Source organism: Mobula birostris, chromosome 21, assembly GCF_030028105.1.
Source record: "Mobula birostris isolate sMobBir1 chromosome 21, sMobBir1.hap1, whole genome shotgun sequence".
NCBI lineage: Eukaryota > Metazoa > Chordata > Chondrichthyes > Myliobatiformes > Myliobatidae > Mobula > Mobula birostris.
The window spans coordinates 40,689,273-40,703,852 of record NC_092390.1 but is presented as its reverse complement, the minus strand read 5'-3'; the positions used below and the strand labels follow the sequence as shown (position 1 = coordinate 40,703,852).

General features: G+C 37.9%; 1 protein-coding gene across 5 annotated transcripts in view; it reads left to right on the top strand.

The window, feature by feature from the left end:
• Nucleotides 1-14,580, top strand: part of LOC140185752 (kinase non-catalytic C-lobe domain-containing protein 1) — a 150,377-nt gene that overhangs the window by 59,091 nt on the left and 76,706 nt on the right. For all 5 annotated transcript variants that reach the window (XM_072239368.1, XM_072239367.1, XM_072239370.1 and 2 more), the window contains 6 exons: nt 1,581-2,734; nt 5,447-5,561; nt 10,921-10,992; nt 11,086-11,147; nt 11,233-11,391; nt 12,927-13,004. In XM_072239368.1, the coding sequence (XP_072095469.1) occupies nt 1,581-2,734; nt 5,447-5,561; nt 10,921-10,992; nt 11,086-11,147; nt 11,233-11,391; nt 12,927-13,004 (1,640 nt within the window). The remainder of the gene's footprint in view (nt 1-1,580; nt 2,735-5,446; nt 5,562-10,920; nt 10,993-11,085; nt 11,148-11,232; nt 11,392-12,926; nt 13,005-14,580) is intronic.

Genomic DNA, 14,580 nt, shown 5'->3' with positions numbered 1-14,580 from the left:
GGTAGGTAAATCAACTGGACTAGATGGTGTACACCCCAGGGTTCTGAAAGAGATAGCTGAAGAGGTTGTGGAGGTATTAGTAATGATCTTTCAAGAATTACGAGATTCTGGAATGGACCCGCAGTGCTGAAAAATCACAAATGTCACTCCAGTCTTTAAGAAGAGAGGGAGACCAAAGACAGGGAATTATAGGCTATTTAGCCTGAATTCAGTGGCTGGCAGGATGTTAGAGTCCATTATTAAGGATGTGGTGTCAGGGTACTTCGTGGCACATGATAAAGTAGGCCAAACCCAGCATGGTTTCCTTCAGGGCAAATCTTGCCAGACAAATCTGTTGGAAATCTTTGAAGGAGAAAGAGGCAGAGTAGACAAAGGAGAGTCCGTGGATGTTATTTACACGAATTTTCAGAAGGCCTTTGTGCAAAGATTTGACCTTCAAGATTATTGGTTCTGCAAAAACAGAACAAAGATATAAGTTAAAGTGAAGCCTTCCATTTTTCATGGCTTTGGTTTTATTGTGTTTAGTGATTGCAGGGAATGGCTTGCAACTCGAATCCTTCCAATGTACCTTGATTCTAAGAGGTGGAGTCGGTGGAGTGAGACATCTCCATTGGTTCTGGCACAGGCTCAGCTCAAGTCAAAGAAAGCGAAGAAAATATACTGATTAGTGAGTGAGCTAGAACACTAGGTTTTGAATAACAGTTCGTCACATTGATAGGAAAGCAACTGTATTGAAGATGTCACCATTAACTTCAATAGATGCATCTTTACAATTGGAATGGATTACCACTCCTTACACCCACAACAAATGGCAAGATACCAGTAGACCTCCTTGAATGGATGAGTGAATTAGTCGTTCAACTTCCAGACAACTAAGCAGCTGGATGTGCTGTTAGACCACTTTTGTGGTGGCAAGACAAAGCCTGTAAAATTCCTGCAACCCAATATTTATTACAGGTGTATATTTTGATAGTACTAAAATAGCAAATTAGGGTAAAAGAAATCCAAAAACCTGGTAAACAAGCACCTGTGTTCTGTTTTTCTGATATTTGGCCAGAAAATGAAACTTTGCACTTTCTTCTTATTTTGTTTTGATCTGCAGTTCTATAACCCATATCATAGATCAAAACTTGTATATGTATATTGGAGATTAAGAATCATGCAAAAACAGAAATAATATATATTGAAAAAGTGAGGTGGTGTTCACGGATTCAATGTCCATTTAGAAATTGGATGCCTGAGGGGAAGAAGCTGTTCTGGAATTGCTGAGTGTGTGCCTTCAGACTTCTGTACCACCTGCCTGATGTTGCTACACCACAGGTTTAACAGAGTAGCTACTTAACAATGATGTTAGTATTAGAAGAAATTCATGACTTCTGTGCCATAGTGAAATATAAGAAAGTAAATGTAATTGCCAACAAAACTCAGCTACTAGTTTTGCAGAAAATGAATAACAGGTTATTTTTAAAATTATAATGGATTATACATTGCTAATATTACATATCTGTGCAGTTTCCACATAAGTTATATGGAACCTGATAACTTTATGATCTGTGCTTTCAAAATTTTTGGATTTTTAGATGGAAGTGAAGAAAACTGCAAAGAGAAAAAGCGGCAGGCTGGCGTGGGCCATGAACTGCAAACAAGTGAACGGAATCCAGCGGATGGGTCATCCAGTACCGAAGACCTGACGTGTGACTTAAGCATGCTTAATAGTGGAACCATTGAGCTTGTCTGCCAGGTTGAGAAGTGTGCTCGGGATGCAGATTCAGGTTCAGCTCCTGAGATTCAGGAAGTTCAACAGCAAGGCTTGGAAGATACAAATACAGCGGAAAATTGTGTGAGAAAAGAGGAGGTGCTGTCTGCGGATCTTGCCAATACAGTTGCTGATAGGAAAACCAAAGGAGAGAAGGCTGACAAGATTTTATCTCTTCCTCCGAAACGATCATCAGCTCGGAAGAGAATATTGCCAAAATTGCCAACAGAAATGGTGGACAACACCCAGCAACAACTTCGTTCTAAGATGAGTCACGGTAGATCGTTCTCATCCATTCCTTCTCCAGTTTCACTTTCTAATATTTCTACAGAATCTTTGTATTCTTTAGACATATTGAGCATTAAAGACTATCCTCAGAAAATGCAGTTTAGGACTCAGAATAGTGACATTTCATTTATTGCAAAGAATAGTATCCCATTTGAAAGGCTCAATGTCCTCAATTCATGTGAGCATATCTACAAGGTCTCCAGTGTAGAGGCAATAAATAAGAATCTGTCCAACAGTCATAACTCCACATTCGATGAGAGTACAGAACAAGTACTAAGATACTCTTCCACTTTAGGGAAAAAGTCTTCCATTAAAAAGTTGAAAGCTAAAGTTTCAACAGTATCGGTTCCTTCTCCAGGCGTAAGTAGCCAAATGAGCCCTTTTGTCTCAAGTGGAATTTTATTAGAACCAAGTGCTACAGTGGGACACTACAGTAACTGTGCTCCAGAAACAGAAGGAAATGATTTGTTTTCCACAATTAATCATATTTCAGCAGCAGGAAGAACTGCTGGTAGTAATCAGAGAAATGATTCCAAACAAAGTCATTCCCCTGGTGTAAATGATTTATCTCAAAGTCGTGGTCTGCAGTTTAGAAATATCACAAAACACTGTGAAGATGAAGATTGTGTGCCATTGCCTCCCATCAGACCGACGGAGAGATATCCTGCAGGATTTCCTGGCGATCGGCAGGTATTTGTCAGTGTTCTAAGTATTCCTAGGTGTAATTTTCTGTACTTGTTTGCTACAGTATTGTAGTTTTTCAGTTATTGAAATTAAATTCTATGAAGGCATGAAAATAAAAAAAAATGCAGTTGCGTAAATCTAACCGAAAAAAGAAGAAATTGCTGGCACTCAACAAGTTGGGCAGCATCTAGGGAAAGAGAAACAAAGTTAATATTACAGGGTCAAAAGCCTTTTATCAGATTTCTTCAGAAGGAAACATTAGTACTTCTCGCTTCTTTGCACACCTGCTGAATGTTTTCAGCATGCTTTTAGTTTTATTGTCTCTGAGGCCATGGCTTACGAAGTCATTATTTCATGTAAGGTCATGGCTTAAAGTGCAATACATAATTTTTTATCACCTTTGCTTTTAAAAGAATAGGTGTACATAAACAATGAATGTCTTAGTTGTTTGTAAAATGGTGTTAAAATTGTAATTTTTCAAACCAGTTGCAAGCAATATACTGTAAATTATAACCTCAGGAGTGAACATTAGTACCATGAAAGTAAGTTCTTGACTAAAGTAATGGCAGTTTTCCAGCAATTTTGTGCATGGTAATTCTGAAAGCGTGCAAAGCCTAAGTTTCATTTTCCTTCGGTAATATATTACTTTGCTATATTTTATGTATTGTTGGATATGGTGATATTATAATCCAGAGATTCTTTGGAAGTCAGGAATGAGGTGTAAAACTTGATTCTGGTTGTTTTTCGGTGCTATTGGAACAAAAAATGAACATAGAATAAAGAACAAAGAAGTTATGGTCACCTAATACTAAAAAGACATTCCATTGTTAAGAAGTGACCTATGAAATAGGCAGGTTCAGTGGAATGGGACAGAACTACAAAGAAACATTTTACTAACAGTTCACTGAACAATTACACACACATAGGTGATTAAATAAAAATGTAAGGAAGCTGAAGAAAGTTAAACTACAATGAAAAATAACAATTTAACTCCAGTCCAACAGTATGTATTTCTGATGATAATCTAGCTCTTTTTAACATGATTTCTCCCTTGTTTTTTTTACATATAAACTCCTCCATATTAAAATGAATGACTGAGTTCCAGGCCTTCTCCATAGCACGCTGAAGTTGATTGTAAAGTGCACCAGCAGCCTATTTTTCCGATGATTTCATCTTCCTTTTGAGAGCCCACTTTTGCCTCTGCTCACTTTTACAACTGAACGTGCAGGTTAACCGCATAAACAATCGCAGGCACAAACTCTCACCCTACCCTCTGCATTTTTTGAACTGAGATTTCAACCTGCTATTTCTTCCCCTCATAAAAATTGTAATCAGTGGTTTATCATTTGAAAATCAAAGTGAAACTTGTGCTGTGGTAATGTTTTGGAGGAAGCATTAAATATGTTTCAGTGTGACAAAGCTGCATTGTTTCTTTATTCATGTTCATATAAATTCTTCAAGTCAGAAATAATATCTATTCCTTAATCTTACATCAATCAAATGATTTTACTGCTTTGTATGTAATGCTGCAAAGTAATCCAATTCAAACTATTTTCTGCTAATGACTGCAACAGTTCTGCTCCTCTGTGACCACTATCCTATGGCTGTTGCACATTTTTTACAATCTCAGAGTCCAGATCATTGCAAGCAATATGTTTTCAGCCCCAGAATGAGGAGTGTCAGGCAGCTTACTACTTGTAAGACCATAGCAAAGAAGCTTTTTACAGTCATTGATCATCATTGGTCAGCAATATCCTATTTAGAGAGAATCGTCCCTTGAAAATTTGGAGTGCAAATAGATTTTTGAAACTTTTTTCTGAATAATGTACTGCGTTGCTTCACATTCATTGAAATGGACAAGTATTCAAATATAATCAATTGATAAACCAGTCCCTAGTATTCTCTGAGTGTGATATCTCTATTGTGAGATGATACAAAATAGAACATTATTTTCTGTTTGTATTAAAAGTCTTTAATTTGAAGTGCAAATGTACTGAAGTAAAATGATCAGACTATACAATCAATTTGTTCCATACTAACTCCTGAAAGAGAATCACTGAAGTTCCATTCTTTCTTCTTATTTCGCTATAGCCCTCCAGCTTAATGGTAGCTTCCCTCACATGCCTTTCCTGTCCTTTTTGAACCTTTTGCTACTTGACTATGCTAAGAACAAAAATTACCAGAACATTTTTGAGCTTGGAAAGAAAATCAGAACCCCACCAAAGAGAACATGCAAACTGGGCAGTGAGAGCACGTGGTCAGGCTGGAACCTGGGGTCCAGGAGCATGAGGCACCAATGTTAATGCTGCACCACCTTGCTGCCTTCCAAATTTCTTGAGCGCTGTGCAGTCTGCTATTTCTTTGACCAGGTGAAGCTCAGGTGCATCTCTCCCAACCTTGTCTGCTGCATTCGGTGATCCCGATGTGACCCCATCTGCAATGGTGAGACGAAGCTTAGACCTAGCGAGCATTTCACTGGCCACCTACACTCAGTCCACAATGGCCATTCGAAAGAGTGCATTCATTATTTGCATTCAAACTGTCTCACCGTGATTATTTTTTTCTGAGTGGCAAAAACAACCGGGTTGACTAACCTTTGCTTGTCTAATTTCTGTTTCTAAACTTGCAGTTAACATCAGTGCTCATAGCATAGTAGCTTACTAATACAGTGGGGCAAATATGTCCAGATGCTCACACCAGTTCTTTTCCTTAAAATAGCGCATTTCCCTTGAGGACCTTCTCTCTGAAGATAATAAATCTCTGAAGGATTATGAACTGTGGGCTCTCTGCCATGAGTGTTTGATCAGTCTGAAGCACTGCAAAGATTATCCAGGTATTATTGCACAACCGCATCTGATAACGTTCCTCCAGAGATCTCTGTTTGAATTGTGCTCATTTGTTTCTTTTTGTGTGCGCAATAAATAGCAGGAACAGCAAGATTGTTTTGATGTTTTAATTGTGGTTGGGTAATAAGTATTGCTTCATGTAATTTACTTTTTAAAATTCTTCTTTAATCTGATTTGTTACCATGGTTACATTTGTTATATCAGTACCATTGTGCAATTGTTATATTGGTGATCTCTGCTTAGACAGCAGCAAAAAATAATTGATATAATTGAAAGGCTTTGCTAAACAGTATGCAAATATGACCTACATGTGCATGAAAGTTTAATGCAGTTGATTGTTGTGTACTGTTAATCAGAATAGCCAGATAACTAAAGAGTTGGCCTGTGTATTGCTAATTAATCTCAGTCAGCAAAGTTGCTATGACCAGGGAAGAGAAAAATCTCATTCCTATCATAGGACCATAAGATATAAGAGCAGAATTAGGCTATTTGGCCTATCAAGTCTGCTCTGCCATTTCATCATGGCTGATCCATTTTCCATCTCAGCCCCAATTTCCTGCCTTTTCCCCATATTCCTTCATGCCCTGACTAATCAAGAATCTATCAACCTCAGCTTTAAATATAGGTAAAGACTTGGCCTCCACAGCCACTTGTGGCAACAAATTCCACTGATTCGCCACTCTCCAGCTAAAGAAATTCCACTTCAACTCCATTCTCAAAGGACACCCCTCTATTCTGAGGCTGTGTCCTCGCTTCTTAGACTCCTCCACCATGGGAAATATCCTCTCCACATCCATTCTATTGAGGTCTTTCAAAATTCGATAGTTTTCAATGATGTCACCCTTCATTCTCCTGAACTGCAGTGAGTAGAGGCCCAGAGCCATCAAACACTCTTCATATGACAAACCTTTCAATAATTGGCCAATGTTTCCTGTGGAAAATTAGATATCTGTGTCATCTAAATTTGAACAGTCTGCTGAAATCTATTAGCATATCTCTGAATAAATATCCATTGTTTTAGATACCAGTTGCCACCTGATATCTCAGTTGTTTCTCGGTAGGACAAGATACTTGGGAGAAAATTAGTGTAGCTGTAGGCCTTGGAAAAGTTACTAGAATTTCAAAAACTTGCCAAGAAACAGCAATTGTCTTCTTAAAATGTAAACAAATACTTCATCTGATTTATTCTCAAACCAAGATACAGTATGTGTTTCCTTCAGAAAGTAGTACACTCGAGGCTTGGCATTCATTCATCATTGTATAAAATCGCCATTTTAATAACTATTTTGAGCTTTCGCCAAATGTAAGTAAGCATAGACCCTTGCATTCTCTGAGGAACACATCACACCATAATTATTCACATTATTTCATGTCACGAAGGAGTTTGGAAAACTTCCCATTTTATAATTCTCTTGTCATATTTTGATTTATCTAAATGTTTTTATTTGATTTTAAACTGTTGAAAGTAACAAAACAATAAGGGAGATTGTTTAAAATTGTAAAGTGCCACTTTTTTTTCTCTTGAAAGAATAATTTTGTTCTCAAACTGCTTTCTGCTAACACTTACGTTGCAGATTTTCTTTTATAATTATTTTTCAATGAAATACAATTTTGCTATTTTTAAAATTATTTCTACCTGGATGAGGATACTACACGGCAAAGGGTCTCATTTTATTGCCCATATTTCTGCTATAATATTTGAACTCCTCTTGCAGTTATCAACTAGTTACAATTGATACCAACTTTCCTGACATACAGGGGAGAAATGAATATAATCTAAAGAGAGAAATATGAGTGGTTGATGTGATTCAGCCCTAGAGTTTATTTTTCCCACTCTCAATGTACAGAAATTCTTTCCTGAATATCTGCAGGATTCCTTGTTTTCCAGGTTTTATTTTTCATTTTGTGCATTGATTTATGCTTTGTGGGTTTCTTGCCCCTATGGCTTCTGACATGATTTCATTGAGTACATCTTTTTAGTACATTGATACTATTTTCAGCCTTTCTTTTAGGGAACTGAAATGAAAAGTAGAATTTTATTATTTCCTTTGAAGGGTTCTGCTCTGCTTTATCACCAAGATGTATTGCTAACAGATCCTTCTCTTTTAAGTTATATTTGGTAACTGTCAGACACATTTGCCTTTTAACTCTTTCCTGAAATTGATATGATAAATAGTTTAATAGAACCCAAGCATTTTCTGTTTTGGTTAGGTGTCTGTAGGTTCTGTGTAATATTGGAACATAGATCTGTACTGCACAGTGTGGACCCTCTAAATGAAGTGCCAATCAATATAAATCAACTCCACTATCAATCTACCCCTTCTTCCCTATACAATTCATAACCCTCCATTTTCTTACATCCATGTGTCTTTTAAATGTCCTTTTTGTATCATCCTTTACCACTGTAGGACTTAGTGAATAAAACACACTCAGTTGTTTTATCTGCTTAACAAAAGCAGGAGCCCTTTACTTCCATTATGAAGAAACCAGACGCGGTCACCTTCCACTGACATCATTATGTCAGACACTCTCTTAAAGTGAACACAATGACAGTAATTATGAATTACATAGAATAATGTACAGTTTCTATTATGAACAATATGTGTCATCTGTCACCCTTGATATTACCTACACCACCATCACCAGCAGCACATTCCAGGAACCTACCAATTTCTGAATGCGAAAAAAAACAATCTCTGACATCTCCCCTAGACTATCCTCCACTCACCTTAAACAAATGTCTTCTTGTATTGGTCAGTGCTGCCCTGGGGAAAAGGTGCTGGCTGTCCACTCTATTAATACCCCTCATAATTTTATACACCTCTGACATGTCAACACTCATCCTCCATTGCTCCAAAGTGAAAAACCCTAGCTCCCTCAGGAAACATGTCCCCTAATCCAGGCAGCATTCTAGTAAATCTCCTCTGCACTCTGCAATCTCTCTAAAGTTTTCACATTCTTCTTACAATGAGGCAACCAGAAATGAACACAATACTGCAAGTGTGGTCCAACATGAGTTTTATAGAATTAAAACTTTACCTTGTGACTCTTGAACTCAGTACCCCAATTAATAAAGGTCAGCACACCATGTGCCTTTTTAATGGCCCTATCAGCTTACAAGATGACTTAGAGGATTTATCGACTCCTCCCCCACCCAAGATCTCTCTGTTCCTCCATTTCTAAAATTCCTGCTTTTAACTTTGTACTCCACCTTTAAGTTTGATCTTCCAAAGTATATCTCTTCACATTTTTCTGAACTTATCTGCCACTTCTCTGCCCAGCTTAGTGCTGTCTATATCCTGTTGTAACCAATGGCATCCTTCTGTACCATGTACAGAAACTCCAAGATCCATGTTCACTGCAATCTTACTAACTCACCCCTCCACCATTTCATCCAAGTTGTTTTTAAACTGCACAAAGAGCAGGGATTCCAGAACAGTTCCTTGCAGAACTCCATTAGTTACTGACCTCCAGGCACAATATGCTTCAGCTACTACCAGACTCTGCATTGTGTGGGCAAGCCAATTTTGAATCCATGCAGGCAAGTGTCCACTGACCCCACGTCACAATATTACACTGTGACTTAAAGATATTCTTTAGGGGTTAAGACCAAACTTTTATACAAATTACTTAAATGTGGTTGTCCTTGTTTCCTTCCATCAAAGTATGATATTATGTAATTTGCTCATTCCCTAGGTTCCAAACACTATTTCTCACAGCTTTCCCATTCCTCATTCAATTTTTAGCTCAGTCCTGATGAAGGGTCTCAACCCAAAACAAAACTCTTTATTTCCCTCCTTAGATGCTGCCTGACCTGCTGAGTTCCTCCAGCATTTTGTTTGTGCGTTCGTGCGTGTGTGTGTGTGTGTGTGTGTTGCTCAAGATTTCCAGCATCTACAGAAACTGTTGTGTCACATTTAAAATTTTCCTTGTTTTATCAAAACATTTCTCTGGGTCTTCAGTCTCATCTTTCAGCATCTATTAATTTGCTTGCCAATATGCCTCACCGCTTAATATGTTGTCTTTGATGTCATAGAGTCATAGAAAAGTACAGCACAGAAACAGGCCCATCGGCCCATCTAGTTCATGCCAAAACATTTAAGCTGCCTACTCCCATCAACCTACGCCGCGACCATAGCCCTCCACACCCCTACCATTCATGTACTTATCCAAACTTCTCTTAAGTGTTGAAATCGAGCTTGCATGCGCCACTTGCACCGGAAGCTCATTCCACACTGTCACCAACCTCTGACTGAAGAAGTTTCTCCTCGTGTTCCCTTAAACTTCATAATAGCATCATCATAATAAAACAACGCTCATACGCCATTTCAACTGTAGAATTAGAGAATGCACATGCTAAATGACAGGCATGTAGTTGTGACTTCATTCTAATTGTGAGATCAGAATAAGGTTTATTAACACCGGCATGTGATATGAAATTTGTTAACTTAGCAGCAGCAGTTCAATGCAATACATAATATAAAAGAGAGGATAAATAAACAAATAAATAAATAAATAAATCCATTACAGTATACTTATACTGAGTAGATTTTAAAACATGCAGAAAACAGAAATACTGTATATTAAAAAAAGTGAGGTAGTGTCCAAGAGTTCAATGCCCATTTGGGAATTGGGTGGCAGAGAGGAAGAAGCTGTTCCTGCATCGCTGAGTGTGTGCCTTCAGGCTTCTGTACCTCCTATCTGATGGTAACAGTGAGAAAAGGGCATGCCCTGGGTGCTGGAGGTCCTTAATAATGGACACTGCCTTTCTGAGACACCACTCCCTGAAGATGTCCTGGCTACTTTGTAGGCTAGTACCCAAGATGGAACCGACTAGACTTGCAACCCTCTGCGGCTTTTTTTGGTCCTGTGTGGTACCCCCCCCCCCCATACCAGACAGTGATGCAGCCTGTCAGAATGCTCTCCATGGTACATCTGTAGAAGTTTTTGAGTGTATTTGCTGACATGCCAAATCTCTTCAAACTCCTAATGAAGTATAGCCACTGTCTTGCCTTCTTTATGACTACATCAATATGTTGGGACCAGGTTAGATCCTCAGAGGTCTTATCACCCAGGAACTTGAAACTGCTCACTCTCTCCACTTCTGATCCCTCTCTGAGAATTGGTATGTGTTCCTTCGTCTTACCCTTCCTGAAGTCCACAATCAGCTCTTTTATCTTACTGACGTTGAGTGCCATGTTATTGCTGTGGCACCACAACACTAGTTGGCATATCTCACTCCTGTGTGCCCTCTCAACACCACCTGAGTTGTTAAACTTTAAAATTAATGAACAATAAGAAGATATTAGTAACAGTATGGTAATTCTTTTTTCTTGTATTTTTTAGAGTACCTATGTCTGGAATCTACGTACATTAATTCTAGTGGAGAAGTTCTATTTGTATCGTCAGTGAACAATGGTATGGCACATGTTTTTAATAAGAAAATAAATAATATCAATTGTTAACAGTTCCTGTGAGCTTTGGTTCATGATATGCATTTTTTTGCCTTAGGAAACCTGGATTCATTCTTTCTGGCACCTGAATATGCAAAGCATGGAATTATTACGGAAAAGGTTTGTTAATTAAATTGAGAATGTTTCTATATTTAATCTTATGGATGGCCTGCAGATCTTTTGAATGGAAATATTTTCTCCACAGGTCTGTGTTTATGGAGTCGCTGCCATTTTGTGGGCAGCAGCGAAATTCAATGCTCCAGTGAATCAAAAGTTACCTTTGTCCAAAAATCTCAAGAAGTTGCTGCTGGATATGGCGAAGAGGAATTCTGCAGAAAGGCCTTCAATTGCAGATGCACTCAAGGTATAAATGTCAGTTCAATTACTCTGGACAGCAGTCTCTGTTCTTTAGTAAATGACACCAAAGTTGTATCTTAGTTAGCATTGAAAATAAATTCCTCAGTTTCTATCAGTTCCTTTTCCTGGCAGTTCCTATGTATGTATTCCAAGCTGTGCAGTTGTAATGAAGCCTTAATTGGTTCTACAACACCATCTATTTGCATTTGTGATCTAACTTCCAGACTTTGTCAGTTTGAGATTAATAGAAGATAAGTATTTAAACTTTGGAGACAATCAGGTTTATTCAGTTTAATCGAGAATATCATCATCTTGTATGATGATAAAAGTTCAACAAAAAATTAGATATTATTTGTATAACTTTTGCAATAAAGAGTATGCTATTCTCTGATTGGCTGAAAATTTGAGCTATTCTACAGCCATTACTTAGCAGTAGAGAATGGAGTAAATTGTTATATCATCTCAAAACAGTAATAGATATTAGGGCTGCTAAGAATTGAGTTTTAAATAATTTACTGTAACGAGTAGAGGGGCACACGTGCAGAGTAATAATACTATAATTTAAAGTGAGAAGACCCATGAGCGGGAATGAGGCCTTTAATCTACGGTTATCCAACTTATATTTTTGCTATTCCTAGAACAAAATCCAATTAGCACAAATTTTTGACGTGGATTTCTATGTTAACTTGGGTTTGTGCATTCATTGAGTTTGGAATATCCCAATTCTTCACACAAAAAATTACAAGGATATCGCTGGGACGTGAGGGCCTGAATTAATAGAGAAAGATTGAATAGATTAAGACTTCATTCCCTGGAGCATAGGTTAATGAGGGGAGATTTGATAGAGATATACAAAATTATGAGGGGTACAGTATATATACCTATAGGATTTTTCAAGCAGGCTTTTTCCACAGAGGTTGGGTGAGATTAGTACTGGATTTTGTAGGTTAAGGGTGAAAGATGAAAAATTTAAGGGGAACCTGCACTTAGAGGAGCAGTTCCCAAGCATTTTTTTAATGCCATGGATCCCCATCATTAACTGAGAGGTCCATGGAGCCCAGGTTGGGAACCCCTGACTTAGAGGGTGGCGCAAGTGTGGAACAGGCTGCAGTGGAAGTAATGGATGTGGGTTCAATTCCAACTTTTAAGAGAAATTTGGATAAGTACGTGATGGGAGGGTAATGGAAGGCTATGGTCTAGGTGCTGGTCGATGGGACGAGCAGAATAATAGTTTGGCACAGAGTAGATAGGCCAAAGGGCCTGTTTCTGTGCTGTAGTGCTGTATGACTGTAAGACTCTATGTAAAATGTGAGCTAATTAATTGTTGAAATTACTGATCACAATTTTCTTACCCTCTCATTCTCCTTGTTACTTTTACAATTGACCTACAGCGATTAGCTTGGCAAGAAAAATAAGCTAAAATTAAATTTAGATGGGAAAAATTATGGCTTGCTAGTGAGTCACAATTCCTGGAGCATGTGTATAAATTTAAATTGAAGCAGAAAAAAATCTTACACTGACGCTTTTTTAAAATTTTTACAGATTTGCAATGAATATCTTATAAATCGAGGAATTGACAGCAGAGAGGTTTTAGTTTTGCTGAGGAATTCTGTTCTGCAGGTACTTCTGTTGATTAATTATCATAAAATAGTTCCATTTTTAAGTGTATGTTCTAGAAAGCTCACCTTTGATTTCTAGTGTACCATTGCAAGAGTTATGATGGTTTCCTGCAATTAGATGAAGCTCAAGAATGCAAAGAGGAATGCTGGGTGATGTTTGAAATAATATAATGGATATGACAGTATTGTGGCTTAATTTTTAATCAAGTGGGCTAGAAAATTGATTTTGATTTAATTCATAGCTGACAATTTGCAGATTGAGGAAGTTATTTCAAGTAATGACTAATTCTACTCTTAGACTTCCGTGGGGGAAAAATCATTACTAATTGTCTTGGGGAAGTAAATCTATTGGGCCAGCTTTAGACTCAAAATCATTTGTTAACTGCTCATCTTCAGTGCTGAGCACATTTTTTGGGTAGAGAGATTCTGCAAGCTATCTTGCCTTACTGATTGATTTTAATGTAGTGGTAATCAGTATCTCTATAGTGTTACTGCAATACATGTTTTCTACTGGAATTACGTTCACTTGCACTGATCTTTCCACTCAGCTACTCTATATCTGGGTAGGAATATTAGTACAGCAGTGATCAGGAAATTGCAGGCCTGTGGAACCTGATTTTGAGCTAATCCGCAAGTTATAAATTTATCAGCATCACTCATTGGCAGATCATAGAACCAGGGAGCTGGCATTAGTGTCCTGATTGGCTGTTGAGATGCAGATTTCTCTTAGACTATATGCTTCACTGCACAAAGAAATGAACTATGATACAACATTTGAAACTTTCACAAAATTACTGCTTTCTGCATCTTGTGTTTGGTAGCAATAACATAGGATGTTAGAAGATGGGAAAAGTTTGAAGATGAAGCCGAAAAATAGCACCACTCCCAGGAGTGGTGAAAATTCTCAGCCAAGAAGCTCATCTTATGCTCATTTGAAAGTGGAGAGCCTCTTCCCACACAAGTCTGCTCTCAGACTTAGCACCACCTGTCCTGAAATGGAAGTAACATTTCTTGCCTTTTGTAACGATTGGTGGAATCACAAATAAATCAAAGCTATAGTACAAGCAACAGTTTTAATTATTACATAAATATTACTTACATAAATATGAAAATTATTTATGGATTGAGAGTACAATTCTGGATGATTCAAAAGAGCTCCAGCTTAAATGGAGCTTTGCAGTGAATATTGGCGTAACTGATAGATGGTGGGAGGAATCCGATAGGGAGCAATTTTTATCAGAATGGAATGTAATATTTCCTCTGTCTAGCCTTGTGAGAAATCTTGGAGCAGTAATCACAGTTCACATTTAAACAGTAGTTGTTGAGCACAGACACATTGCATTTATATATGCAGTACTTTTTATGACTTATAAGGAGATCATCAAGTCTGTTGAAGGAGACTGAGGTCCTTTGGAGTATGCAGGCCTCTCCTTGACTGAACAGAGGAGCACTTTTAGTAATGGACTAAGGCAACTGTGCTGCTCCAAAGAGCGCTAAATGAGATCATCCTTACCATTAGGCTGTATAATGAGTCAACCTATAGCTGGGGAAGAAATGATCCCCCTCCTGTTAGACTG